Here is a 23,901-nt window from a genome sequence, read left to right on the forward strand (position 1 = left end):
TTTAAGTCGCGTAATCCAGGCCTTGCCTTCAGGAGAGCCGCGCTCACGCTAATGACGAATGGGAAGCGATAGCCGCGGACTCGGGCGCGCTGATGTCAGCGTGGACTCTCTAGGAGGGAAACACGTGTTTATCCAGATGGAGAGCACTTGGCTGGTGTGCCAGAGAGAGAGGGAGAGAGAAGGGAGTTGGGGCTGAGGGGATTTGTGACATCATCCTGGCAGATGTGTCTGATTGTACATTTCTCGTGACTGTTGCAGATGCTTGTTGATGCTGAGGTCTTTGTTTTGTAAAGTTCAGTATAAATACGAGTACTCTTTCAGCAGACAGTAGTCTAACTACCAAAAACAGCCCCTATGAGAGATTTCTAGAAGCTGAGATGTTTCTGCTTTCTCACCATGTATCATGACCTCTGTGTCACCTGAAACATATAGTTTTTGTTCTGTGAAACTGTGTAAGATCTTTTGCCGTACCACTCAACCTATGCTTTTTCTTTCTTCCTTGTTACTTTCTCTTTCTCTTTGTGTGCGTGCCTGTGTGCATGTGCCATCATGCGTGTCTATGTGTTTGTGCTTGCGTTCATGCATGTGCACATCTATTGCGTGTGCATTTCCATGTCCGTACGTGTGTTTGTTTGGGTGCATCCGTTTGCGTGTACGTGTGCGTGCCTCCATGCGTGTCCGGGTCGGTGCCCACGTCTCTCAGGGATGAACAACCGGGAGGTGCTGGAGCAGGTGGAGCGGGGCTACCGGATGCCCTGCCCTCAGGACTGCCCCAGCTCCCTGCACGAGCTCATGGTGCAGTGCTGGAAGAAGGACCCCGAGGAGCGGCCCACCTTCGAGTACCTGCAGGCCTTCCTGGAGGACTACTTCACCGCCACAGAGCCGCAGTACCAGCCCGGGGACAACCTGTAAAGCACCGCCGCCGCGGACCGGGCGCCTCGGCCGCCCGCCCGCCCGTCCAGTATGTACAGCTTCCGAAATCTGTCCGTACCACCGCCCCCTCCCCCTCCGCTCCCCTACACACACAAGTACTCTGGCCCAGGGGGGGGAGGAGCGGACTGAACAGACTTTGTAGTCCGGAGGCGTTTGCGGGTTCTGATATTCCATCTTTGTAGGTTGAAGGGAGGGAGGGAGGGAGGGAGGGAGGGAAGGGGGCGGGGCATCGGGTGTCATAAGGAGTTTGTGATGATGCAATGATGAAATGCCTGTATTCATTGTAAATATTAATTGCTTGTGTACTTATCCTTTGTTTATTTTGTCTTATGTTTTTTTTTCCACTTATTTGTTGTCGTCTTTTTGATTTTGAATTTGATTGTCCATGACAGGTATTATAATGACAATGGTAATCATTATCACAAAAAAATGTGATATTCATGAGATCTGCAGTCTTGGACATTTGCCAATCCTCATTGCAATGTTAGGAATTTTTTAATTATTTTTATTTTATTTTACTTACAGAAACTGGATTAATTTTGTCTTGCCATTCATTATTTTGCCTTTTTCCATAATGCTCCTAATATGTAAAGAGAAAAGTCTTTCAGCTTTCCTTAAAAAAGCTTACCTCTACATTGTATTAATTATTTTTTTTAATTTACTATATCTGACACACAGGTGCTTCAGCATGACAATGTCCTCATGATTTTGCACTGCCTTTTACTTGGATGGTTTTATTTTATCCTTTTCGGTTTAGCCGTGTAAAATAGCCGTTCCCCTCATCGAAAGCATAGATGTTAGGCTAATGCTGTAACAAAGTTATTTTACAAATAATATATGTTACACTTTGTAATTACGGCAAAATGTGTAAGAATGATACTTCTAAACATATCTCTCGCAAGGTTTAAACAAAAACGGGGGAGAAAAAAAAACCTAGCAGTACTGCCGTATGGTGGCACTGTCACCCTTATAACTGGAATACTGGAAAACTATGTCTTTCTACCACAGATAATGTAGTGTATACTGAAATGATGACATGCAGTTTATTTAAGAAGAAAGATTTACGGTTTCCGCTGAGCGATCTTAATTTTACCTTAATTGTACGCAGTAATGTTTATAGCCATTCCGCTGGGTGTCGCGTTCTTTTGTCTGCTTTGTGTGAAGCGTAGCGGCGTTGAGAGAAACGTTTATGCGTTTGGGAGGGGTGGCAGTGCGTCCTCTTCCGTGTGCACCTCTGTAACCCTGTCTCCATCTGGGCCTGCAGCCCCTGCGCCTCCAGAAAGGACATCGGCAGACCACTTCCTTCTTTAGTTTCCTTTTTCCCATTTTTTTGTCGAACTGACCACGAATATTAAGTCTTAAGTTATGTTTCATAAGTATATGTGTATATTTAACCTGATTCAATAGACTTTTTTCTGTTGAAGACTTGGTTGGTTCCTTAAATGGGTATTTCGCAGGCTCTGATTAATGCTGGTCTTGCCAATTTGGACCAAGAACAAATGAGGCTCTTTGAACTGCCCGTTTTTTCCAGTTCTACATTATGTTTTGGAAATGTCAGTAACCTTTATAGCTTTCGGTTCTTCCTTTTTCATTTTTTACCTTCACCTTTTTTTGTTAATTCAGTAATTTTCCATAAATGAAATAAAAAAAAACATGCAAACATTTTGCCCTCTTTCCTATATTCTCTTCTTTGTTCTGACAAATGGCTGTCTTTCTTCCGTCAGGAAGTGGTCAATGTTATGAATGAGGAATGAATAATCTGTTTTAGGAGGAACAGCAGAACTGTCTGAGTGAGTCATATTTCTCAAAATCAGATTTCACAACAGCCCGGCTCTGTTTTAGCCGCATCAGTATGAATGACATCACGCCATGTCAGCTGGTGAGAAGCAGCCTACAGTATTGTGACATCAGATGAAACCCACAGAAAGATCACATCCAAAAATGCTATGCATCTTTTCAGAGGATACACACATTAAACCTCATTAGTAGTGACATGCACGCATCACCCAGCATCACAAACCGCCTGTTTTATTTAACCAATTGTGGTTAGACCACTGTGTCATTCACATATATTTCTATCCTCTTGTGAGCCAGAAGCTGGCATGTGTAACATTTACCGTTTGGTCACCACCAGCCCCAATGGTGTTTTTGAGGTAGACCCAGCCAGACCGCTCTCCATAGCCAACTACCTGCTCTTTCTCTTGTTGAACATTAAGAGTGCTGATGTATTACCCACAGCGGCCTATTGGGGGTGCTAGCACGCTGATATGATTTGTGTGAAAAGGGAATCCCGTGTCTTTGGAGTCAGACAGAAAAATGGTAAGGGTACATTTGTGCCCTGCCACTTTGGCATAGGAACTGCATTTTCCTGTAATTACAGTATATCCGTTTTGTTGAGTCCAGAAAAAATTTGAAGGACTGTAACCATTATTTGCTCACTGTAACTCAACTTGCAAAGTCGAATCGTGTTCTTGTCATCACCTTTGTTCCAAAAATATATGACAAACTATAATTGTTATTGCTTTGTTTTTTATTTTTATTATTTTTTATTTTTTGGCGGGAGAGATTGTATTGTCCTGTGTCTGAATGTTATGACCTCTGTAGGCCACAAGAGGGAGTCTCGTACATGGTTCTCAACATGTGCCTCTTCATTCAGCAATCTATTTTCACACGCATCACCCTATAAATATTGCATTGACAGAAATCTTCCAAACCAAAAATATTTGTTGTATATACTCATCACAAATGTTAAATGCAAAAGTATTGGAACAGTCACAATTTTCTTTTGTTTTGGCTCTGCTCTAGTGCGATGGATTTGAAATAAAACAATGAGTGAGTATATGGTTTTAGATTGTCCACTTTAATTTGAGAGTATTTACATCCATATCGGGATGATCCTCGCATTTTAGGGGGGAAAAGTAACTGGACAAATTGGCATAATCTGAAATTGTCATATTTAGTACTTGCTTGCAAATTCTTTGCATTTGACATCACCAGGCTTGTACTTGCAGCCATCTTCAGTTCCTGTTTGTTTCTGGGGTTTTTTGTCTACAGTCTTTTTTCTGAAAGTGAAACACATGTTCAGTTAGATTTAGGCCTTTGGATCATTAGTAGTTCCTTTCTATCTCCACATTTTTCTCTTTCCAACATTGTGCAGGTTTATACTCATCTGATCTCATTCATAAGGCTTTGTTCCACCACTCTACAGTTTTTTTTTAAAGTACCTTTTTAGCTAACTCTAACCTGGCCATTATATCGAGACTTACCAGTGTTTTGCATCTTCAGGCTGGCCTGATCTGGTAAATATTCTACCACAGAGACAGATCGCACCGATCAATGATGTGTACACGGCTGATAAAGTCTATCTCCTGTTCTTTCCTGCGGTGTACCATCTACCTGCCATCTATATGATCGTTTGGCCACGCCCCCCTTCGCATGGATGAGCCTACATCTTAGAGGGGGAGTGTAAATGAGTCACAGACGGTCTCCTGGCCTCTGACTGCTCGTAACCGTCCATCAGGGGGGACAGCGTTCACCTTTCCACCAGTGGCACTGTCTACCACCATGATCCTAAATTGTAAGTACCTCCGATGCTTATCACAGTGACTAAAGTTGTCCGCTTTAATTTAATTTCGTCTCAAACCCAGTAATTCACTAAGCAAGCACAGAGGGTTTTCTTGATATTGGTTTTTTTTGTTTCATGTCGTGATGTGAGTGATTGTTGATGCTATTTGGTGAAAAATCCATAATTCATAATGCAGACTGTTGGCCTCGTGTATAATTTGACAATCGATTATATTATTAAATATATTTTCCCAAAGGAAGGTAACTCCCATCATCTGCAGTGATGACATGATAGAATGGTTCTTTTTCTGGAGGAACACTTGCAGATATACCATACAGATACTGTATTTTCAGATAATTTATTTTTTACTTCCATTTTTATTTTCTGTATGCCTTTAAACAGCAGGGAGAGTGGAGATGCTCATTATGGCACCGGTAGGCCTATTTCTACAACCATCTAAAGTTGATCACTTTGTATTGCGACTTTCTCCTGTGTTCCAAGGTCATTGTTGTCGCATTTTTTTTCTGTGTTTTTTAATCTGATTTGAATGACGACGTCACATCTACTTAATTCCTAGAAAAGGTGTAGAAGGCTAGGTCTGCTTGGTAAATCCAAGAAATGTACATTCTTTAAGGGTCCAGGCGACAGGCAACAGTGGTATAATCCACGCTCGCGAACTCGATGGAATCGTACGGACGTCATTGAGACGTTGCCGTGACGCTTGTATGGTTACGTTGCCGGCCTGGCTGAGTTTTTCTACGCTCGTGCTCTCGTTCTGAGAAAACGGCCGTTAGCCCCCGAGAGTCCGTATATTTCATTTTCCATTACGGCGTCGCCTCCCCCCCTCCCTCCCCCTCCCCCCCCAGACTGTAAACTGCAAAATATTCTCCCCAGCTACACCTCCAGACAGTCGTGCATCAGCAGATCTGTTACAGATCGTCCTCATCGCTGCTTCTCTTTCTCTTTTTTTTATTTTATTTTATTTTTTAGAGGTTCTTTCCCCTGAATCCAACCCCGCTCAAAATGTACTCAAAGCGCTTTCCCCTCGGCTCACCTTTCTCCACTTTCTCTGTCTGTTCACAGGAACATGGCGAACACGCCGAACATGCTGAACACTTCATGGTGTCTGAGAAAATACGTCTTTTTCAGTAATTGATACGTGTGAGGAGAATAATAATGGCCATGCTAACTAACCACGACGCTGAAAGACATGATGTCTTTCAGTTAATATTTGCAAATCTGCCCCATCTGAGTCTGGTTGTTGTGCAGAATGGCACCTGAAATACAGACAGGTGGACAGTAACTGTCCCTTTTGTCAAGATCACTGTAAATCAAGCCCTGTTGTGCTACTGTTAAAATGTGATCAACTTATTAAGTTGCTACATATTAAATGCTTAACTTTGTGGCAGCTAATTCTGAAAGTGTTTGCTTGTGACTGTGAAGGAGAAGAAATAGGATAGTTTCAGCATGAATGAAGGATACTGATTCAGATTTGAATCCGAGTTCTGTTTATCCAGTGCTGTAGTAAGTTGAGAGGCTAGAGGGCTTCCAGAATGACAAGGTGCTAAAAGGTTGTGTGTAGCAGCTGTTTTCCATGTTGTGTCACAGGAGATAATCGATACTTGAATGATATAACACTGCTTGCTCATTTGTTTATTGTACTCATAATACTTCTTTTCCCTTCACCTCTCATATCTGTAATCGCATCACATTTAGTCTGGTAATGGTTTTATTGCAGGCATTAGCACGGCTGTTGTTACTAGGCGTTGAGAGGGCGATGAGAGAGAAATGGATGGGACCAGCATCTTTATCGCAATTCAGAAGGTGTACTACCCCCTGTTGTGCATAATGGGTATTCCAGGTTTGTCACCCTTCTTTGCATTTTCTGTCTTCATTATTATGGTAGCTACACTGGCCATTTTCATATTTCATAACAACTTGGAGTGACTGAAGCAAGCCTGAGAGTGTTTATGGTTTTGTTAGATTTCATCAATGAGAGTATGGAATACAGGAATGTATTTTTGCCAGAAAGTGAAATTGGTGCTGCATTGCTGTTTTGTCTTTTTATCAGGAAATAGATTCATGCATAAGAGCAATAAGAACACATAATGATAAGAACAGGACATTCGACCAGTCTACAATTGCCATTTACCTACAAGCTACAAGTACCTAGCACCGTATCAAGCCTGGACTTGAGAACCCCTGGAGTCTCTGCCTCTACTAAATAACCAGGCAGATCTACATGGATTCTGTGAAAATACTGGCCATGTACGTCACTACTGATAAGGGCAAATAACTGCAGATTATTTACTGAATAATTTAGCTGCTTTTTGTTTCCACAGCCAACCTCTTCACATTCTACATGATCTGCTTTCGCAAGTGCGGGATGTCTGAGACGGCCATCATCTACCTGAGCTTCCTGGCTATCGTGGACACCTTCTACCTGATCTGGGTGATCCTCCTGGATCTGACCCTGACGTTCCTGCAGGTGCAGCCCTTCTGGCACTCCCACCCCTGGTGCGGCATCCTGGGCTTCCTGCAGTACGGCTCCCTCTACAGCTCCTCCTGGATCGTGGTGGTGTTCACCATCGAGCGCTACCTGGTCCTGAGCATCACTGTCGCCAAGCAACACTTCACCCAGGCCCGGGTCACGGTGCTCACCTGCGTCACCATCGTCCTGGTCTCCCACCTGGCCTCCGTCCCCTTGGCCTGGATCAACGCCGTCACGCCCACCAACGTGACCCTGCCGGGGGGCCAGAACGTCACCCAGCCCCGGTGCCGGTACCGGGACGGCGCCTACGCCACGGTCATGGTGTGGGTCACCACCTTCCTCTCCGGGGGGATCCCCATCGTCCTCATCATCATCTTCAACTCCCTGATCGCCTACCACCTGACCAGAGTGAGCAGGCTCTTCACCAAGGAGGAGCGGCGGACCATGAGGGGCGTGACCACCAAGGGCATGGTGCGGCGGACCATCCTGCTCCTGGGCACGGTGTCCGTCACCTTCGTGGTCCTCAGCCTCCCGCGCTTCGTCACCTACTGCATTCTCCGCACCAAGCACAACGACGACGCCTTCAACCGGAACGACTACGCCATCCCCATCAACGTCATCAGCGACGTGGCCAACATGCTGCAGAACCTCAACTCCACCACCAACTTCCTGCTCTACTGCATGGTGAGCAGGAGGTTCCGGCAGGAGCTGGTCTGCCTGCTGACGTGCAGGACGAGGGCCCGGGCCCTGGGCTCCCTCCTCACGCAGACCACCATGAAGGTCTTCTCCGTGGTGGACCACAAGGCTGAGCCGCCCGCGGACGCCGGAGGCATCGTACTCACCAAAGTCAAGCAAACCCGCGCCTCCCACTACGATACCCAAGATGCACTGCAAAGGGATGCCTGAAATAATCTGACTGGTCATCCGTACCAAGAAATCACAACGAAATGTGAAGTTCGCTTTGAGATGTCATAAACATTGTGAAGTCACATTCTCTTTTACTTCTCTGCAATTGTTATTTGTTACTTGTGTCTTGTGTCGGACTTTCAGATAAATTGTATTGCCAAATGTATGAAATTTATATGTGTGTGGATAAATTAGTGAAAGCCAAGATGAGAATTTTAACTGCATGTTGTGTTTCATCTTTGGAAGGTCATTTATGGCAGACCTTTAACCTTCAACACTAAAGTTTAAAATGGTGGCCTCTGATTTGTGTACCTAGCCGAAGCATGAATTCCTAATTTTGCCTGTTACTGGGAGCACAATAGACTATATAATTGCCTGTAAAATTAGCCGGCAAGTGTGGGCACTGACACTTTGCCTTTGTTAAATACTGAGAAAATACCCTTTCTGACTCTGCAGTGACCCTGACACAAGCACTCCTGTTGATGAGATATAGCAATGACGTCATCCATCTGGAACAATATACAGAAGCTAAATCTTCCAGGTGCTGAGGTGTGGTGTTTTGAAGAGCCCAAACGCTTTTTGCCTCCACTGGGAACAGGTATGATGGATGTCAAGGTAAGCAGTCACAGCAGTAGCACCAACTTCGCAGTCCCTTGATATTCCACAGCTTTCTCCTGGCCCCTGGGAAGTAAATATTCAGTCTAGTGGCCGCAGCTGACAACCTTCACAGAGAAGGCAATACAGTTGATGGCTCAAAGACCTTCACTTAAGAGAGATGAGGGCTACCCAGCCAAGGCAGCTCAGAGAAGGAACAGTTATATTTGTGTGCAACAGCAAACAAGACTTAGGCCTATATTGTACAATATTGTATGTGTTATATGCACATTACCTTTCTTAGCAGGTACTCGTTTATAGCACTCATCAGCCCACCAAAAGAGTTTAGACAAATGGTTTAAAATTTTAATCAAACAGGCATTTCTTGGCTAATGACTGGTAAATGTAAGAGAGGCTGAATCAACTGTGTTAAATTAAGAGTTTATTTGTCCTTCTCATACAGTGGCATTGGCAACCTGAATTGTGTATTGAAATTTAATTTCATAAAATAAATGGTGACTATGTATGTACAGACACATATTATGGTGTTGTTGCTTATCCAAGACAAATGAACTCCAAATCCAGCCAACATCAGAATGTCTTTAAACACTCCTTCCTGAGACGTTATCAGCAAGAATCTGCGTACACAAAGGTGCGGTACACAAAAGGATTCCAATTGCAGAAGGAAAGGTGTCGCAATAAGAAAGCCTAGTCCTTAATTCTATCAGCACTTAACTTTAATTTACAATTAGAAGGCAAATCAGTATTTATTTCTTCCTCACGAACACAGTTTGGCCGGTCAGTGTCTGGATGGAGAAGTGCCCAGACCGCAAGTCTCCAGAAACTTCTAGAAATCAGCATCACTAAGAACGACTTTGAATTCAACAGAATTTCTTTTTATAAATCAGCAGTATGGCTATGGGCAAAATATTTGCACCGGTCTATGCCACATTTACATGGTGCATAGGGAGGAGACCATTACTGAAAAATGCCCCAAACTACCCATTAATTATTTTAGGTATTTAGATGACATATGGAGAACATGGACACATAGCTGTGAAGATTCAAACAATTTATACAGATTCTCAACACACACCATCAATAAATCAGTTACACATACCACACATAATCAACAATAGATGTTTTAGATACAACCACCCACAAATGATAACAATACTTTAAAATGTATTATCGTTATTATTATTTCAGATTTGTGCCCCCTTGTGGTGTGTCAGTGTTATTTTGTATCCATCATTCCTCAGGCTCAGGGCGATTTAGATGCGTCACTGCAGCTCCTGGAGCAAAACTACAAAGCTACAAACCCTCCCCTGTGATCTCACCTGACCTACACTGTGTGCGTTCTCCTGTAAGGCCTTGGGGTGGGCATCCAAAGAGGAAGTGTCCTGTGTTCACCTGCCAGTCACAGTTCACAGAGAAGACCCCTCCGCCCACAACAACTATCAAGCAACCGATCGAATTATGCCCCGACCGCCCTGAGCCAGGCAACACACAGCACTCGCACAAAACAATATCCAAAGGGTTTAGGGCCAGTTTTATAGAGAAGATTAATAAGATATATTACCTGAAAGACAGGGATTATACACAAAGATTTGAAGGATTTGGCATTATTATCAAAGTCTTGGTGGCTGGCTTGACAACCACTTGTATAAAAGTAAAGGATGTATATTAGGACTATGAACAGAAGAACATTGCATAAATAAACAATTAAAGAAAAAATAATTTATTCATTACAACCTATACTAGTGTTGAAATGGTGACCAAACATGTGGTTATCTTTTGTGCAAATAAGGTCACATAATGCATAATAGAAAGGTATGGGAATTACCTGACTGAGAGTGGTAAATGCTCAGTATGAAATCTGTAATTGAAACATGCATCGCTGGCGTCGACCTTTGAACTTGTAACCTGAAAACCCTCAGCGTCCCGATGGGACAGGAAGGGTAAAATTCCAGGCTTTCCTCAAAAGCCACGCAAAAGCGAGCCGAGTTTAAAAAGGAAACTGAAGACTCGGCAGGAGCCGCTCGACCTTTGACCTTTGACCTTGCGACCTTAAAATTCATAGGGTTCCAGCTGAACTGCAAGAGTAGCATTTATGTCAGTTGTAATAAAGACCCGCGTCTAATTGGCTGAGTGAGAGATCAGGAATCATAAACCGGCGGGGAGCCCCTGTGACCTTCAGCTGTGGTCTTGTGACATGAGAACAGCTTGTGGTCTTGGGACTAGTAGTGAGACCAGCATCTGGTTCAGTTTTCAAGCCCCTGCAAAAACTGCCATGTCAGAGATGAGAAACCATTGCCATAGAACCATGAAAACTACACAACCAATAGCCCATAAAGGGAGGGACAAAGTGCATTGCTATGAATTTATTTAGGGAGCATAAGGACTGGTTCATTATAAGGTACAAAAGCCACCAAGTGAACTTGAAGGGGTTAGTCAGGTATGCATATCCATCAACTCAGAAACCTTTATTCGAACGAGCCCTGTTGACTGTGAGTACAGCCTTTAGTTATGCGGTGGAAATATTCCTCAACACGGTCCTTATTTGCTCCTTCAATATTGCTAAATGCAACACAGGTGTGTGAGTTCAGCAGACACAGACACTCAGTGGATTAGAACATAGAATTCAAAATGGCAGGCAGGAACGAAGGGAGCAACCCGTTAAGAACATTCAGTGGGACGATGGTTCTGCTGATCAAAAACACAAAGTTTTATTTTTTAGTTTGAAAATAAGTATCAGAGCACCTGGGCAAATCCTAAGAGTAGGTACTAAATCATAAGGTCTCTCTAATACTTTTACAGTACCTGACGCTCATTTGCTTTCAGGAGGATTACTTGTGTCAGTGAGGCAGGAACACTTCTCGGGTAGTTTCAGTGGGTTTAATTCATCGTGGATTTAATCCTTTGAATTAAAAAAAAAAATCATTATTCATAAAGCATTGTACGTTGTAAGAATTATCATACGCCTTTGTTATATTATATATTAAATGTTACGGTATTTCAGTGTGTGTTGATATCGCTGTGGTTGTCGACTAACACGATTGGAATTACTAATATGCGTTACAGCAGAAAAATGTCATAAATACCATACAATGTACAAAGCTAGACACCTCATTGTTATGCATTATTCATTTTTTTCCCCACAATCTCACACATTAAAATGCATTGCATTTTACCTCTACATGTTCTGCATTAGCAATGCTATCAGACTTGCAAAACCACCTATAGCCACAAGTGGGCAGTGTTTATCTTTTGATTAATGTAGAGTGGTCCAGATTTCCAGCAAACATCTGGTTTGTTCTCGAATACTGATCCAGGTCCAATACATGCCAATTACAGATCTTTCTTTAATTTGGGATTTATTTATTAAGTTTAAAAAACATGGTGAATGCTAAATGTAGATGTAACTCCACTGTCAGAGACATTGGCATGTTATCTGCTGATATTTTTCTCCCTGTTAGTGGTCATTTACAGAGATTTTCTACATATGTACTGAGCAACAACATTATAAAATACATACCTAATCAGCAGTCCCTTTCGTTATGAGATATTTCCATATCATCCATATGACAGATAGGTGACTCTGTTGTATTTTAAGTAAAATAAATCAATGTACTCTGAAAATAAGGTCTTTCAAGCCAAGAGGTAACATTCGGGAATGTTAGCATATCAGGTAGAAGCACAAGAAAGATACATTTGAACGTTGTTATCGGTCACTCCCAAAAACAAAATATTTCTTCCCAGGATTCATGAGAAGACATTTCGACTTCTTTTAGTTCTTGTACTCAGCCTTTTTGTTTAATGCGTGTTGTGGCACATACAATGAAGGGGGCGTGAAAATACCTTGGACTGAAGGTTCTGTTTGTGTTACCTGTGATTTATAATTCCCTGGAACACTTACAAAAGTATCAATCTGTCACCTCCTTGACAATGGAGGTTTGAATCTCACACAAATCCCAAAATTCACTATGATGCGTTTTATCTGTTTTTAAATCATGTTGAGAGTGAAATAATAACTAATGCAAGTATGGATATACATTAAACCAAGTCTTTCTGCTACCACTACAATCAGGGACAAATATGAATAGATAATGTACTAATTATTTCTGATTAAATTCAGTCTTTTATTTAAAACACAATAACAGTGAATAGAGAATGCGCTACAGCATCTTTAAATGGCATAATCTTCAGTTTTTCATCAGACCTATATATCAAAGAACGTGTTTGATTTATATCAAATATTGAATTGATACTTTTGTCTATAGATTAATGAGAAATGAGAAGGGCCTGTCTCATTCTTCTGTGATATACTATGTTATGGCATGTAGCTAAACAAACTGCTCAGCATTAATTCTATAGTTTCTTGCCTCTATAAATCTCTTTTGCCAAAGCAACAGAACTCATGTTCATGTGACCGCAGTCTTATCTGAACGGACCATGGTAACTAACAGTCAACCTAAAGTTAAAATGAATCATTTTTAACAGGAATCTGTCACCTTATCAGAAAGGTATGTGATTGATCAACCTTGGTAAACTGAGCTGGGTCACCTGATAAGGTAGTAGATAAGGTTATGAAGTCTCGCTGTGAAGTATGATGTCTACCAGGTCTAGTCTTTAAATAAAGTTTTCGGCCATATATTTAGCCCCTCACTGCAGATTGTTAGACAGACTGTTTGCACACAATGTGTATATTAAACAGTAAGTATGAATTATGAGGGGAGGGGACATTTTTTTCTCACTCTACTGAGGCTGAAGTGCATAGAATGCCACTTGTGAAACAGTACTAGCTATAACCAAAACAGCCTAATTGAGCAGGATTTTAATTTACCTCTGATATCTGAAGACATATGAGATAAGGGGAAAAACTGCATTCTTACCTCCCGGCAAACTGTTAGGCAAATGTAATATCTCTCACTGATGCTGATTGGCTGGCGGAGAGACCGGGCCCTCCCCCCTCAAGGTCAGTCAATGCTGGCTCTGGCAGCTGTTTGCACTCAGTCCAGATGAAATGCAAATGAAACATTTTTCATCATCAGGAAGTCATTAAATGTGACGTGCTCGGTGTGAACCGGGGGCTCGGAGAGGTTTATGCTTCTCTCCGGAGCAGGAGAAAGGGAGCCTTCTAAGTACCGGCAGCAGTGAGGTTTTAAATTTTAAATCAGGAGGGAATACCTGTGAAATTTTATCATAGTTCATGCCATTTCGTTGAGATCTGCAGCACTTCTCTTCCCTTTGAACGATAATGGGTCGATTCAAATGACTGAGTCCTTTTCAAAAGCAATATATCTAATAGCCACATCTAAAAAAAAAAAAAAAAAGAGATTGGCCATGACAATGCAAACAAAAAGCAGACACAAATCGTCCAGGCTTTTTGCTTTTGACTTCATACAAACATAATTAAGACTATTAAACTAATAGTAGCCTTTACTTAATACAAATACTTGATGATGCTGAATCATATTGATTTGTACAGCACTGACTTATTCCAATCCTCGTCACTGGCATTGCAGTGCTGTTCCGCAATAACAAGGCACGATTTCCTTCTGAGGGGAGTCGAGTGTCTGGCGGAGTAACGGAGGGCCCCCGCCACACCGGCGCGCTCCTGCACCCTCAGATCCGTCTGCAGATACGCCAGAGAGCCGCCGCGAGCATGCGCAGCGGCGTGCCGGAGAGCCCGGGCCTGTGCTCTGCGCATTGTCCTCATGTGAACTACATGGTTCGGGAGCCGAGCCAGGGAGGTGCATTATAAGAAAAGCACGAGGCTAGCCTGCTAACCCGCTCCGAAGGAAAGCAGGACGGCCGGGCCTTCCGCACCCCCTCCACGCGTGGGGGAGTGGGGGGGGGAGGGGGGTGCGGGAGTGACAGCTACTGTCTGCGAGCCGGCCCGCGTGTAATGAAGTTTCCTCTCCGCTTACTTTGGCTCCTATTAGAATTATATCGCTGGGAGGAGTAGTCTTATGAACCTGCAGGGAGATCCAGGGACCTGGAGTCATCAAGGGAGAGAGCGGACCAAGCTGCTCATACACACACAATGTGGGATCTCCCAAGTACAAAAAAAATGTAGGTAGATAAGCATCCAGTTGATTATATAGTTTCTGGATTCTGAGTTCACTTGTTAGAAAGATATTAAACTGAAGGATCGGTTATGATCGTATAAACCATTTTAAAAGCACATTAGTCCAAAAACTTTATTGTAGTTTGGAAGTGAAGATGAAAACAAATGATCGATTATGATCATATAACCCATTTTAAAAGCACACTGGACCTAAAAAGTTATTGTAGTTGGGAAATACTTTCAGGACAAATACTGAGCCGCAAAATCTTATATTTAACTGACTTCAATAATCGCTTTGTATTTTCCAGGGGGTTTTAAAGTAATTTCATTTGTGAAGGACTGTTAGAATTCTACCAATCGTTCTGCAAGTATACCATTTATTTAGTTTATCCTTGGCCTTGTAATAATGTTACAGAAGACAACGATGAGTCATCCATAAAACTAGGCTGCCTGCTGTACATAGAAATGTTAATTATAAATCCTGCCAGATTGGATCCTTGTGTTATTTTCAGACTTCTATTAAATCTGCAATGGAAATCAAGATGTAGATGTACAGTGATTCCTAAAAATTCAACAACATTCCATTTCCTGGAATGTCATAGAAGTTCGAGGTAGTGATTAATGATCTGCCATCCTACCTTGTCAGCTCAACACCCTCTGAACCTGAGCAATGCTAAGGCCAATTATGATCTTTCCTGTCAGACTCCCAGGAACAGCTGACGCTGGTAAAATCTCATTTTGATCCAAGCCATAATGCCCATAACACCAATATATAACAAGGGGGTACAAGTGAAACACAGATGTATAATGCTACTCGTGAGTCTTTATATTTAGCTTGAGTGACCCACAGTACAAAACAGTAGCTAACCAGTTATCTCTTCTCAAGCAAAACTAGTGTAGTCGCTTGACAAATTACATGCTCAACAAGGATTTGTTTGCTTGTATCTTCAAATGACATTCTGCGAAATACGGTAAGTCATGTCTGAACTATAATGTTAACAGACCACCATTAGAAGGCTGCAGTAGCCCTGTTCCAGTTTTGTGTCAAGCAAACACATAATCACCACTCGTGGATTATTACTGTCACAGATAAGCCCTCAATAAACAGAATAACCTTGTATTGCTATACTCACTGAGAGAAACTCCCAAATATGTCACCGTCTCACACAACCGTCACCACTACCAGACAAAATCAATCTTCATTTTCTTCAAATTTCTTCATTTAAAGTACAAAATTTCTAAAAAGCCATTCAGCTATTCCCTATGTCATTTAAAGACATCTTGTACAACAAAAGTGCAATCCAGAAAATAAAGCAACAAAACAATACTTGCAAATTACAGTTACATGAACAACAATAACAGTCATTAAATATGTAACTGCAGTAGCAATATAAGACTATAAAAAGGCTTTCAGGTGAGCTGGGACTATTGCAAAAGTTTTTTTTCCTGCCCAAGTCATCCGTGTACATTATATGATTTTTAAATAGCTTTGGGGTATTGTATGAAAACAGTGCGATATTTAACAAAGTGTTTAAATCAATTATAGGCATCAAACGCATCATTAGTCTTCCAATGTTCTCAACTTGGGATGACATGCGTTCCTGAACGGAAAAGACAATTAATGAATGAATGGACTGCACAAAACAAAATATATTTAAAATATTTAAATACTCTAAGACCTTTGCCAGACACTTTCAAATCATGAAATTATGTTCAAAATGTACGTTATACATCATTTGTCCCTTGGAAAAAAGTTTGTTAAATATGTCGTTTTCATTTCTTTGAAGATTGTGATACGATTAATTTCACGTGAGAATTCAAGTGCACGAGACTGTTTTTAAATAGGCATAAGAAATTTTACAAACTTAAATAAGTGAAAGCCTTTTGAAGTGGTTTCCACTTTCCTTCGCTACAACTTGCAGTTTCTGGCCATTCACATCAGAAGTTATAGTGCGACATGCGACTAGTTCCAACTGGCTTGCAATAATAACAGCAAACCACAAGCTTGAAAGAACTGCTCATCTGGCCGGATCTAATTACAATGTAGCCAATCATAACTACGTAACGTCATTATTAGTTAGTAAGGATTTAACTTGGCTATTTGGAAATTCTCAAAGTGTAAGTTAGCTTCCACTGGTTAAATAACTAATCAGCGAATATGTATTATTTCTCGGAAAAACAACAAATTGAAAATGGCTAGCTCGGGCCTCCGGGTCCTGTCATCCACAGCCAGAATCCCAGCCCTAGCAACCGGTTTCGTTTTTGGGGTGTGTTTTTAAGACAGCTCTAATACCTTCCTTCCATAACCGGAAGCCTGTGGCCTTGCGTACCGTGGGATTCACGCCCCGGCAGTGTCCAATCACAGCGCTAAGAATACACTAGCAATCCAATCATAGAAACTGAGAAAATGTATCGCTGAAACAAAATAATAGTCTGTCCCGTATTTGTAGACGCACATGTCTCACAAAATGTCAGTCACTAATGAGAGCCAATCGTTGAGCTGTTGTGGATACATTTCAGGGAGGGAACCTAGTACTCGGAGATACCGTCCAGGCCCAAATGGTACCAATGAATCACCCATATCACCATCTTTAATTGGTCATTTTTGCAAAACTCATTGTTTGATTGGTCTTCACTCCGGATGAGAGTCAACCTCGAATTATACATGGGTAATCGAGTTCCTTTCTCAAATACGATTATAGAACTATTTGAGGGTGCATGCATGATTATGGGTTAACGATTGAAATATGTTTTTTTATAGCACCAAAGAGGAAGGAGCGTATACATTGAGTAAATGTACAACGTAATTTCTAGTTCTATAGTTTTGCAGAGAAACAAGCCAAAGATACGGTTTCATAACATTAAACAGAATGTGATGCGTGTATGGAAATCATAAAGTCCCGCCTCAGTATGCATGGAGCCAATGAAAACGTAGATACAACCATAAAACAGCCAATTAAAATACGAGTTTTAGATAGTTCTTAAATCATCAAATGGGACTGGATGATGACTCTTGTGACCTGTGTGTTGTTGAGAATGCTGCAGTGTGTCAGTAGCTAACCAGTAGAGGAGGAGGATAGGGGAGGGTCTGCCGGAGAGGAATGGTGTTGATTAGGGTTACTGAAGAGTGCTGTGATCATATTACAGAGAAGGGGGAACATGCCCGTAGTGGCATATTGAAAGCACACAACCAGAGGCAGAAGGGCTGCCACATTGGATTTTTAACCGTAATGATTTCGCTATCGTGCTAGGTCGCTAGCTATCATTTTTTGGGTGAAATATTACTAGAAAGATTCCCAAAGGATAAGCAAACAATAAAAATGTTTCCGAAAGGATATGCGGTAACACCCGGACACACTGAGAGTGAAAAGAAAGTGCTTTCCGATTATCTGAAGACCGAGTCCTCGATGTTAAAACTATAGGCACGGCTGGTGGAAACACGTTATTGTCTCCGTTATCTATTGCTAAGACTGGTTGCAGTTTTGATGCTGAAAAGTCGGACAACATCGGTTCAGGAGCAGCATAGCGGTAGTGGTAAAGAAACCACCATTACGGTATGATTTCAACAGCTGCAGCTCGGATTACTCCTACTTCTTAGCTAGAAATCATGTTTGTCTCAATAGGAGCAACCCCGCGTGTCTCCTCTGTGAAAACATCAAGGATTTGGTTTGCAATTATTAGTTGTACTTAAAAAGATTGAATTTATACACTGTACCTCACTGGCCGGAATTGTCATCGGGACAAAGAAATCTCGTTTTTTCCTGGATGTTGCCCCAGTTCATACTCTACGTGCTCGTAGTTTTTAATCTCCACAACAGCAATCATGTTTGCAGTCCGCATCGTTACCGCAGACTACTACATGGCAAGTCCCATCAAAGACCTGGACGTTTGTTATTCTGAATTCAGAGAGAGTGATGTGAAGAGGGTGCCAGTGGTTCGGATCTTCGGGGCAACACCGGCAGGTATGTGTGCCAATTTCGTTTTTAATTATAAGGGTCACCCCTACAGTTGCATGTTACCGCCACGCGCTTCACGCCTGTTGTTGTTGAGTGGACAGCAAAGTTCTTGCTCTGCGGATGATTACCTGCATTTAAGAAAACATATTTGGTTAATTTGCTTATCCATGTGAATCGAGGATACTCCGTTTATTGATTGTCTGTGTTTTCAACTTATATTTTTAGGCGTTTCTCTAGTTCGCAACACTGACGAGCTACCGAGCTAATCGGTACACTAACGTTATGTCTTGATAACTATGTGACTTAGATGGTGTCATCGTGTATTTTTGTACATAATGCTTTACGAAAAGTTATAGCTACAGGTCCAGCGTCGTTGTCCCGAGGATGTTATTTAGCCATTTGGCGCATTCTTCAATGCTCGCTTTGTTTGCGAGTATTTTCCAGGACTAGAGGCTTAACGTCTCTCACTCATCTGTATTAGCTGTGCTTTTCCTCAACGTGGACGGTGCACGGATCGCTAGCTATCTAGTTGGCTACATGCTAACCCAGCTACCATTGTTGCGGTGTGTTTAAGCGTGTCTTACTACTTGTTTTGCATATATTGATGACACATTACCTGTGCTATTAGAGATTAGTTGAATGATGTGCCTAACACTGTAATGCATACAAGTAACGTCCCACAGCATAAGGAAGAGTATAAATAAGACAGCGGAAAAGAATCTTGGTTAACTGCCTAAGAGGGGTGGGGGGAAATTTATCTTAAAAATCGATTAAATTCTCAGCTGATAACCTTAGTATAAACATACCTTGAAATATGTTTTTATCTATGCAGTAAACGTTTCCTTTGTTTTGCTGTTTAAATACAGTCTCTTTACCCTCTTGAAGCACTCGAGCGCAGGCCTCGTTCAGCTGTACGGTGCATCATTATTTTTCTGTTACTGTGGAAACCGGTAATTGTTCAGGGACGTCTGCAGATTTGTACCCATATCTGGCATCTGCTACATTAAAAAAAACAAAGGCGGACCCACCCATTTTGGATTTGATCATATTCTTGGCATTTTGTTGTTGTTGAGAATTGGGCTTGTCAGCGAAGAGGACCTATTTGTTTCTTGTGCGCTTACAGTCCATGTGAAGACATTTGGCCCGTTGCTGGGCATACCTGAGGACTTGCCACAGCTTTATGCAGTCTTTCCAAGAGCTGCTGTGATTTTGGCACGTGTAAGACCCTGCTATATGCGTAAGATGCTCCCCTCTCACTCTAATGGAAACAAAGTTTTGACCTAGAACCATGCCCTAATATTAGACTTGTAATGTGTAAGGACACTGCAATTCATCAGCACACTGTTCTGTTGAGCTGGATCACTATAAAGCATACAGGGACTGGGACTGGTGTCTGGTATTTTCTCTGTCCAAATCTGTTCTTATGATCAGTTATACAGTAATTCTATGTTAAAGCATAGGCTTTGTTCATCCTGATATGCTGACCTGATTTTTATTTGTAATTTAGAGAATATTTGACACCTTGTGTAAAATATTTTACAAGTTCCATAAAAAATGTAAGACAGAATTAAGGACCAGAAATATTTTTTTTTTTTTTTGCACTTCTAAGAAATCCGGTGTTTTGCTTTGGGGATTGCCAATTGCCAATAGGTGTCTAATGCAATGGTAGGTTAAGACTGAATTTTTTTTGTTCTGCTAATGTTCAGCGCATACATTTAAAGACATTAATTGATGGCTGTCATGGAAGAAATAAATGTAACTACTGCATGATATTTTCAACGATGTGGATGTACCAAACGTTTTCTGTTACCATTCTGTGTTTGAATAAGGAAAAAAATAAATGGGCTAAATAAAATATCTATTTGCTTTGTCCTCTGTGAAGTAGTTTGTCTCCCAACTGTGCACATCATTGAGAAATGTACTGTGCCCAAGCAGTGAAGTGCTCCTGGAGGACTAGTACAAAGGTTTCGCAAGGATTTCAGGTTTTATCGCCATCATTATCATTTGCACTTGATTTTTGACCGACCTGCATAAAACTGTTGATTACGTTGATGGTTCCAAAATAATCATAACTTGCTGTCATTACAGGGTGATGGCATCTTTCCTTTAGGGTGCCATACATAATTCTCTTGCATTGCAGGCTGTTCTATAGAACAAAACTTGCTTGATTTCCCGGGTTTTTTAATCCCGCACGTTTACTTGGACAGATGTTTGTGGAGTAAGGTTTTGGCTACTTGGTAGTGGTCTGTAGTTTAAAGTTTGACGAGTTACTGGGGCTGATGGTGGACAAAGGGTCCTGTCAGTGCATTTGTTCTCAATAGTAGGCTATAGAAGGCACTTGTCTTTCATATATGAAGATAGTGGCCTGGCCTATTTTTGGAATTTTCATCACAGTTAGCCTACTTTTATATGGCCTCCTGGTAAAGTTGACACCCACATTGCTTGTGACATTGCAAGTCCCTATTAGTTCCTGTTTTTCCCAAAATAATACGCATCACCATCTGGAAAGAATAGAAGGTCCTGTGTTTTTGATCATTGCAATGTTTTGTAAGTTTTGCTAAAGTTGGCTGGGCTGTCCACTCGGACAACACCCTTCCAGCAGAGAGAACCCCTACGTTTATGCTGTAACACTGACATTAAAAATCTTGTCAAAATGGCTTTTGTGAGCTGTGCACAGTACATTTCTCTGTAGGAATAAATGTACCAAAATGATTTTTTTCTCTTATCTTCCTGATGATCCTTGTCATATAGGCCTATTTCATAATTTCTTTTGTGGTTAAATCCAAAATGACCCTTTTGTAGTCATTTTGAAATGCAAAATTATGCTTGCTGCAAGTATTGTTTTTTTAAATAATATGATGTTAGAATGTTATTCTGATTAGAATTTTCACAGTCATACTTATTGAATTTAAATGTTTAGGCCTTTATTGTAAATCACAGTAGCAGAACCATTATCTGAGGTAACCTAGGAGACATATTTTGCCATATTAATTGCTGGTCTGTTGGTGAGCTTGCAAAATTAAGAAATACATTATTGAAATACTCCTTGCACTCAAACCCTCTACACCATTAATTGGGTTTAAATAAATCAATATGATCCGCTTACAGAGATTGCAATTCTATATATATAGGCTATATGATGATCTTGTTCCAGAATGTGTGTTTTGATTGATTGATTGCATGAAAAGAAATGCAAATCAAATTACTTTCAGGTTTGCACAGTAGTATGCCCTTTTGAAGACACAGGCTAATGCAAATGTACCATTTGTGTCCTAAATCTAAGGGATAGGTCATAATCCGATCTTTCAGATCGTTGTTAGTAAGGAACATGAAAAATCACTCCTGTAAGTTGGAGTAAAGGGTAGGAGAAGCTGGAAAAAAGTTTTATAAAAAAATTCTCAGATTTTAATCGTTGCAGAAACCTGCCCTTATTTGAAACCAATTTCTTTGAGTGCTTCTGTTTATGAGTGACAAAATTGTATTTCTCTCACACTGTCCTGTCCTCCATTGACCTGAGCCAAGCTCTGGCACGCAAGAACCCCCCCCTTCTCCTGCTCCTCCGCCTCCCCTTCCCTCCATTCCCTGGTCATCCGACACCACTTTTCCTGTTTGTGCTTTGTTCTTTCGTTATCGGCCAGGCTCCACGTGTAGGAGACCGCTGCACTGTTTTATACTCCGCAGCGCAATGCCTCCCAATACGCTGTTGTCAAAGGATTCAAGGCGGCATCCAGATCAAAATACATCCATGTGTATTTAAGCCTGTTGTACTTGTATTTAAACCCATTATTTGTCAATTTGACATACATGACTTTGGCTAGTCAGACAGTGTGATGACTGGTAATTAAGAAACCCGAGTATGCAGCTGCATGGACGTACGCACGATGCAGAGTTTTCTACCCTCGTGTAAGAACACCTGACGCTTGTAAATTAGCGAGTGACCGAGAAAGCACTGAAAGATATGAGGCCTACTCGTGCTCTCCTTTGAAGGGACGATGTGGTCTTCCTTGTGTTCAGGGCAGACAGTGCTTGTGATGTGCAGTTTGAGAGTTGCACACAGCCTGTTGTTTTTTTAGGCTTGGTTGAGGCCTGATAAGCCTCTGCTTGTGTGTGCATGTTCAGTGAGGGGGGAGGGGGGGATAGGGGGGATGGGGATGGGGGGGCGCTGCACGACCAATTGACCTAAATGAGGGGGGTCAAGCAGTGGACCACAGAGCTTGATAAATCGTGAGGCCCCCGCACCCCCACAAACTCATCACACCAGGAAACTTTAATGCCATCTGAAGGAATTCCTCCTATATCCATTAACAGGATAATGGAGGGGATTTGGAGACCGGATGGTTCATTAGTAGGAAGGCATTTGTCTCTGTAGAAATGGCATTCCCCTCTTTATTTTAATTGTGTTATTTAGCCTTTTCGGGCTGTTTATTCATTATCTGCTTGTGTTTTATGATAGCATTCAAGTCTGGTTTTTTCCCCCAGTTGTAAAGCATGTTGTCAGGAAATGCTGCATGTCACTGTGCCTGAAATAATTTTTATTGCAACTAAGCTTTATTTGGTCTTCCAGAAGTAGCTGCAACATTTTATCCACAAGTGTGTCCAAACCGCAGATCCATAAAATACAAAGGGAATCTTGCTCAGTCCCCTGGATAATCCCTGCAAGACTGCAGTGTTATTGTGGAGAATCCTGGGGTGAGATCTCTCGTGACTGCAGTGGCAATTAGAAGTTTTAAAGGCCCCATTTGAAGAGTCGGCCGCAAGGACCTTTGCTGACCCCTCTCTCTGCCAGCGAGCCTGGCTTTATTAACCATTAAGGTGACCTGTCTGCTCACTGATGATATTTGTGGCCCACTTCCATACTGCCGCATTGCTTTTTTTATGATTTTATCAATGAATGTTATGTCCGCCTCAGCGTCTGATGAATGCACTGCTTGCGTGCGTGTGTAGCAGTACTTCCTAAATGTCTTTAGGCCCGTGTGGTAAGCTTTTACACGCTCTGTGTCTGTTTGTCATCGGTGCCTTGCGTTGCTGGAAGAATTTTGGAACTCTTTCACAAAGTTATCTGGTTTCAAAGGGTTTTAGGATTCAGTGATGGGCCACTGCACTCCGAGTTCTGAAAGCAAAACTTTCCATATCCTCAAGATATCAATCAATTCCAGTCTTTAGTTTTTTTTTTCATCACTGTCATGATGTGGGCTGCCTTTGTAGGATTATTGTGTAGCCTCTGGCATTTTTTTAGAACTGTGTGCACACAGAACATTTTTACGTAGAAATTGTAAAAAATTTGGAATTAGATTACTTTTTGAATTGACTTCAACAATGTACCGAATACTGAATGGTGACAAATCGTGGACGTGCAAATAATTTTATAATAGGAGAAAAAAGT

The 23,901-nt window shown here is 41.7% G+C and overlaps 3 protein-coding genes across 6 annotated transcripts in view; all 3 read left to right on the forward strand.

The window, feature by feature from the left end:
* Positions 1-2,607, forward strand: part of fynb (FYN proto-oncogene, Src family tyrosine kinase b) — a 53,891-nt gene extending 51,284 nt beyond the window's left edge. For all 4 annotated transcript variants that reach the window (XM_064339996.1, XM_064339995.1, XM_064339998.1 and 1 more), the window contains one exon: positions 704-2,607. In XM_064339996.1, coding sequence (XP_064196066.1) covers positions 704-912 — 209 coding nt within the window. In that variant the 3' untranslated portion in view covers positions 913-2,607. The remainder of the gene's footprint in view (positions 1-703) is intronic.
* A 1,255-nt stretch (positions 2,608-3,862) lies between these two features.
* LOC135257360 (probable G-protein coupled receptor 139) lies at positions 3,863-9,025 on the forward strand. Its single transcript, XM_064339999.1, has 3 exons — positions 3,863-4,510; positions 6,237-6,359; positions 6,841-9,025. Exons 2-3 carry the CDS (start codon positions 6,287-6,289, stop codon positions 7,893-7,895), a joined length of 1,128 nt encoding a protein of 375 aa, XP_064196069.1. The 5' UTR covers positions 3,863-4,510; positions 6,237-6,286; the 3' UTR covers positions 7,896-9,025.
* Positions 9,026-17,589: 8,564 nt separating this feature from the next.
* rev3l (REV3 like, DNA directed polymerase zeta catalytic subunit) overlaps positions 17,590-23,901 on the forward strand; it is a 60,664-nt gene continuing 54,352 nt past the window's right edge. Inside the window, exon 1 of the mRNA XM_064340001.1 lies at positions 17,590-18,524. Coding sequence (XP_064196071.1) covers positions 18,386-18,524 — 139 coding nt within the window. The 5' untranslated portion in view covers positions 17,590-18,385. The remainder of the gene's footprint in view (positions 18,525-23,901) is intronic.

This window comes from Anguilla rostrata, chromosome 6 (assembly GCF_018555375.3).
Source record: "Anguilla rostrata isolate EN2019 chromosome 6, ASM1855537v3, whole genome shotgun sequence".
In the NCBI taxonomy this organism is placed as follows: domain Eukaryota; kingdom Metazoa; phylum Chordata; class Actinopteri; order Anguilliformes; family Anguillidae; genus Anguilla; species Anguilla rostrata.

What these genes read in the sequence shown, in the direction of transcription:
- LOC135257360 (XM_064339999.1), top strand. Translation starts at nt 6,287, where the DNA reads ATGGATGGGACCAGCATCTTTATCGCAATTCAGAAGGTGTACTACCCC. An exon ending in GTGCATAATGGGTATTCCAG is followed by an intron (nt 6,360 to 6,840) that starts GTTTGTCACCCT and finishes TTGTTTCCACAG; the next exon opens with CCAACCTCTTCACATTCTAC.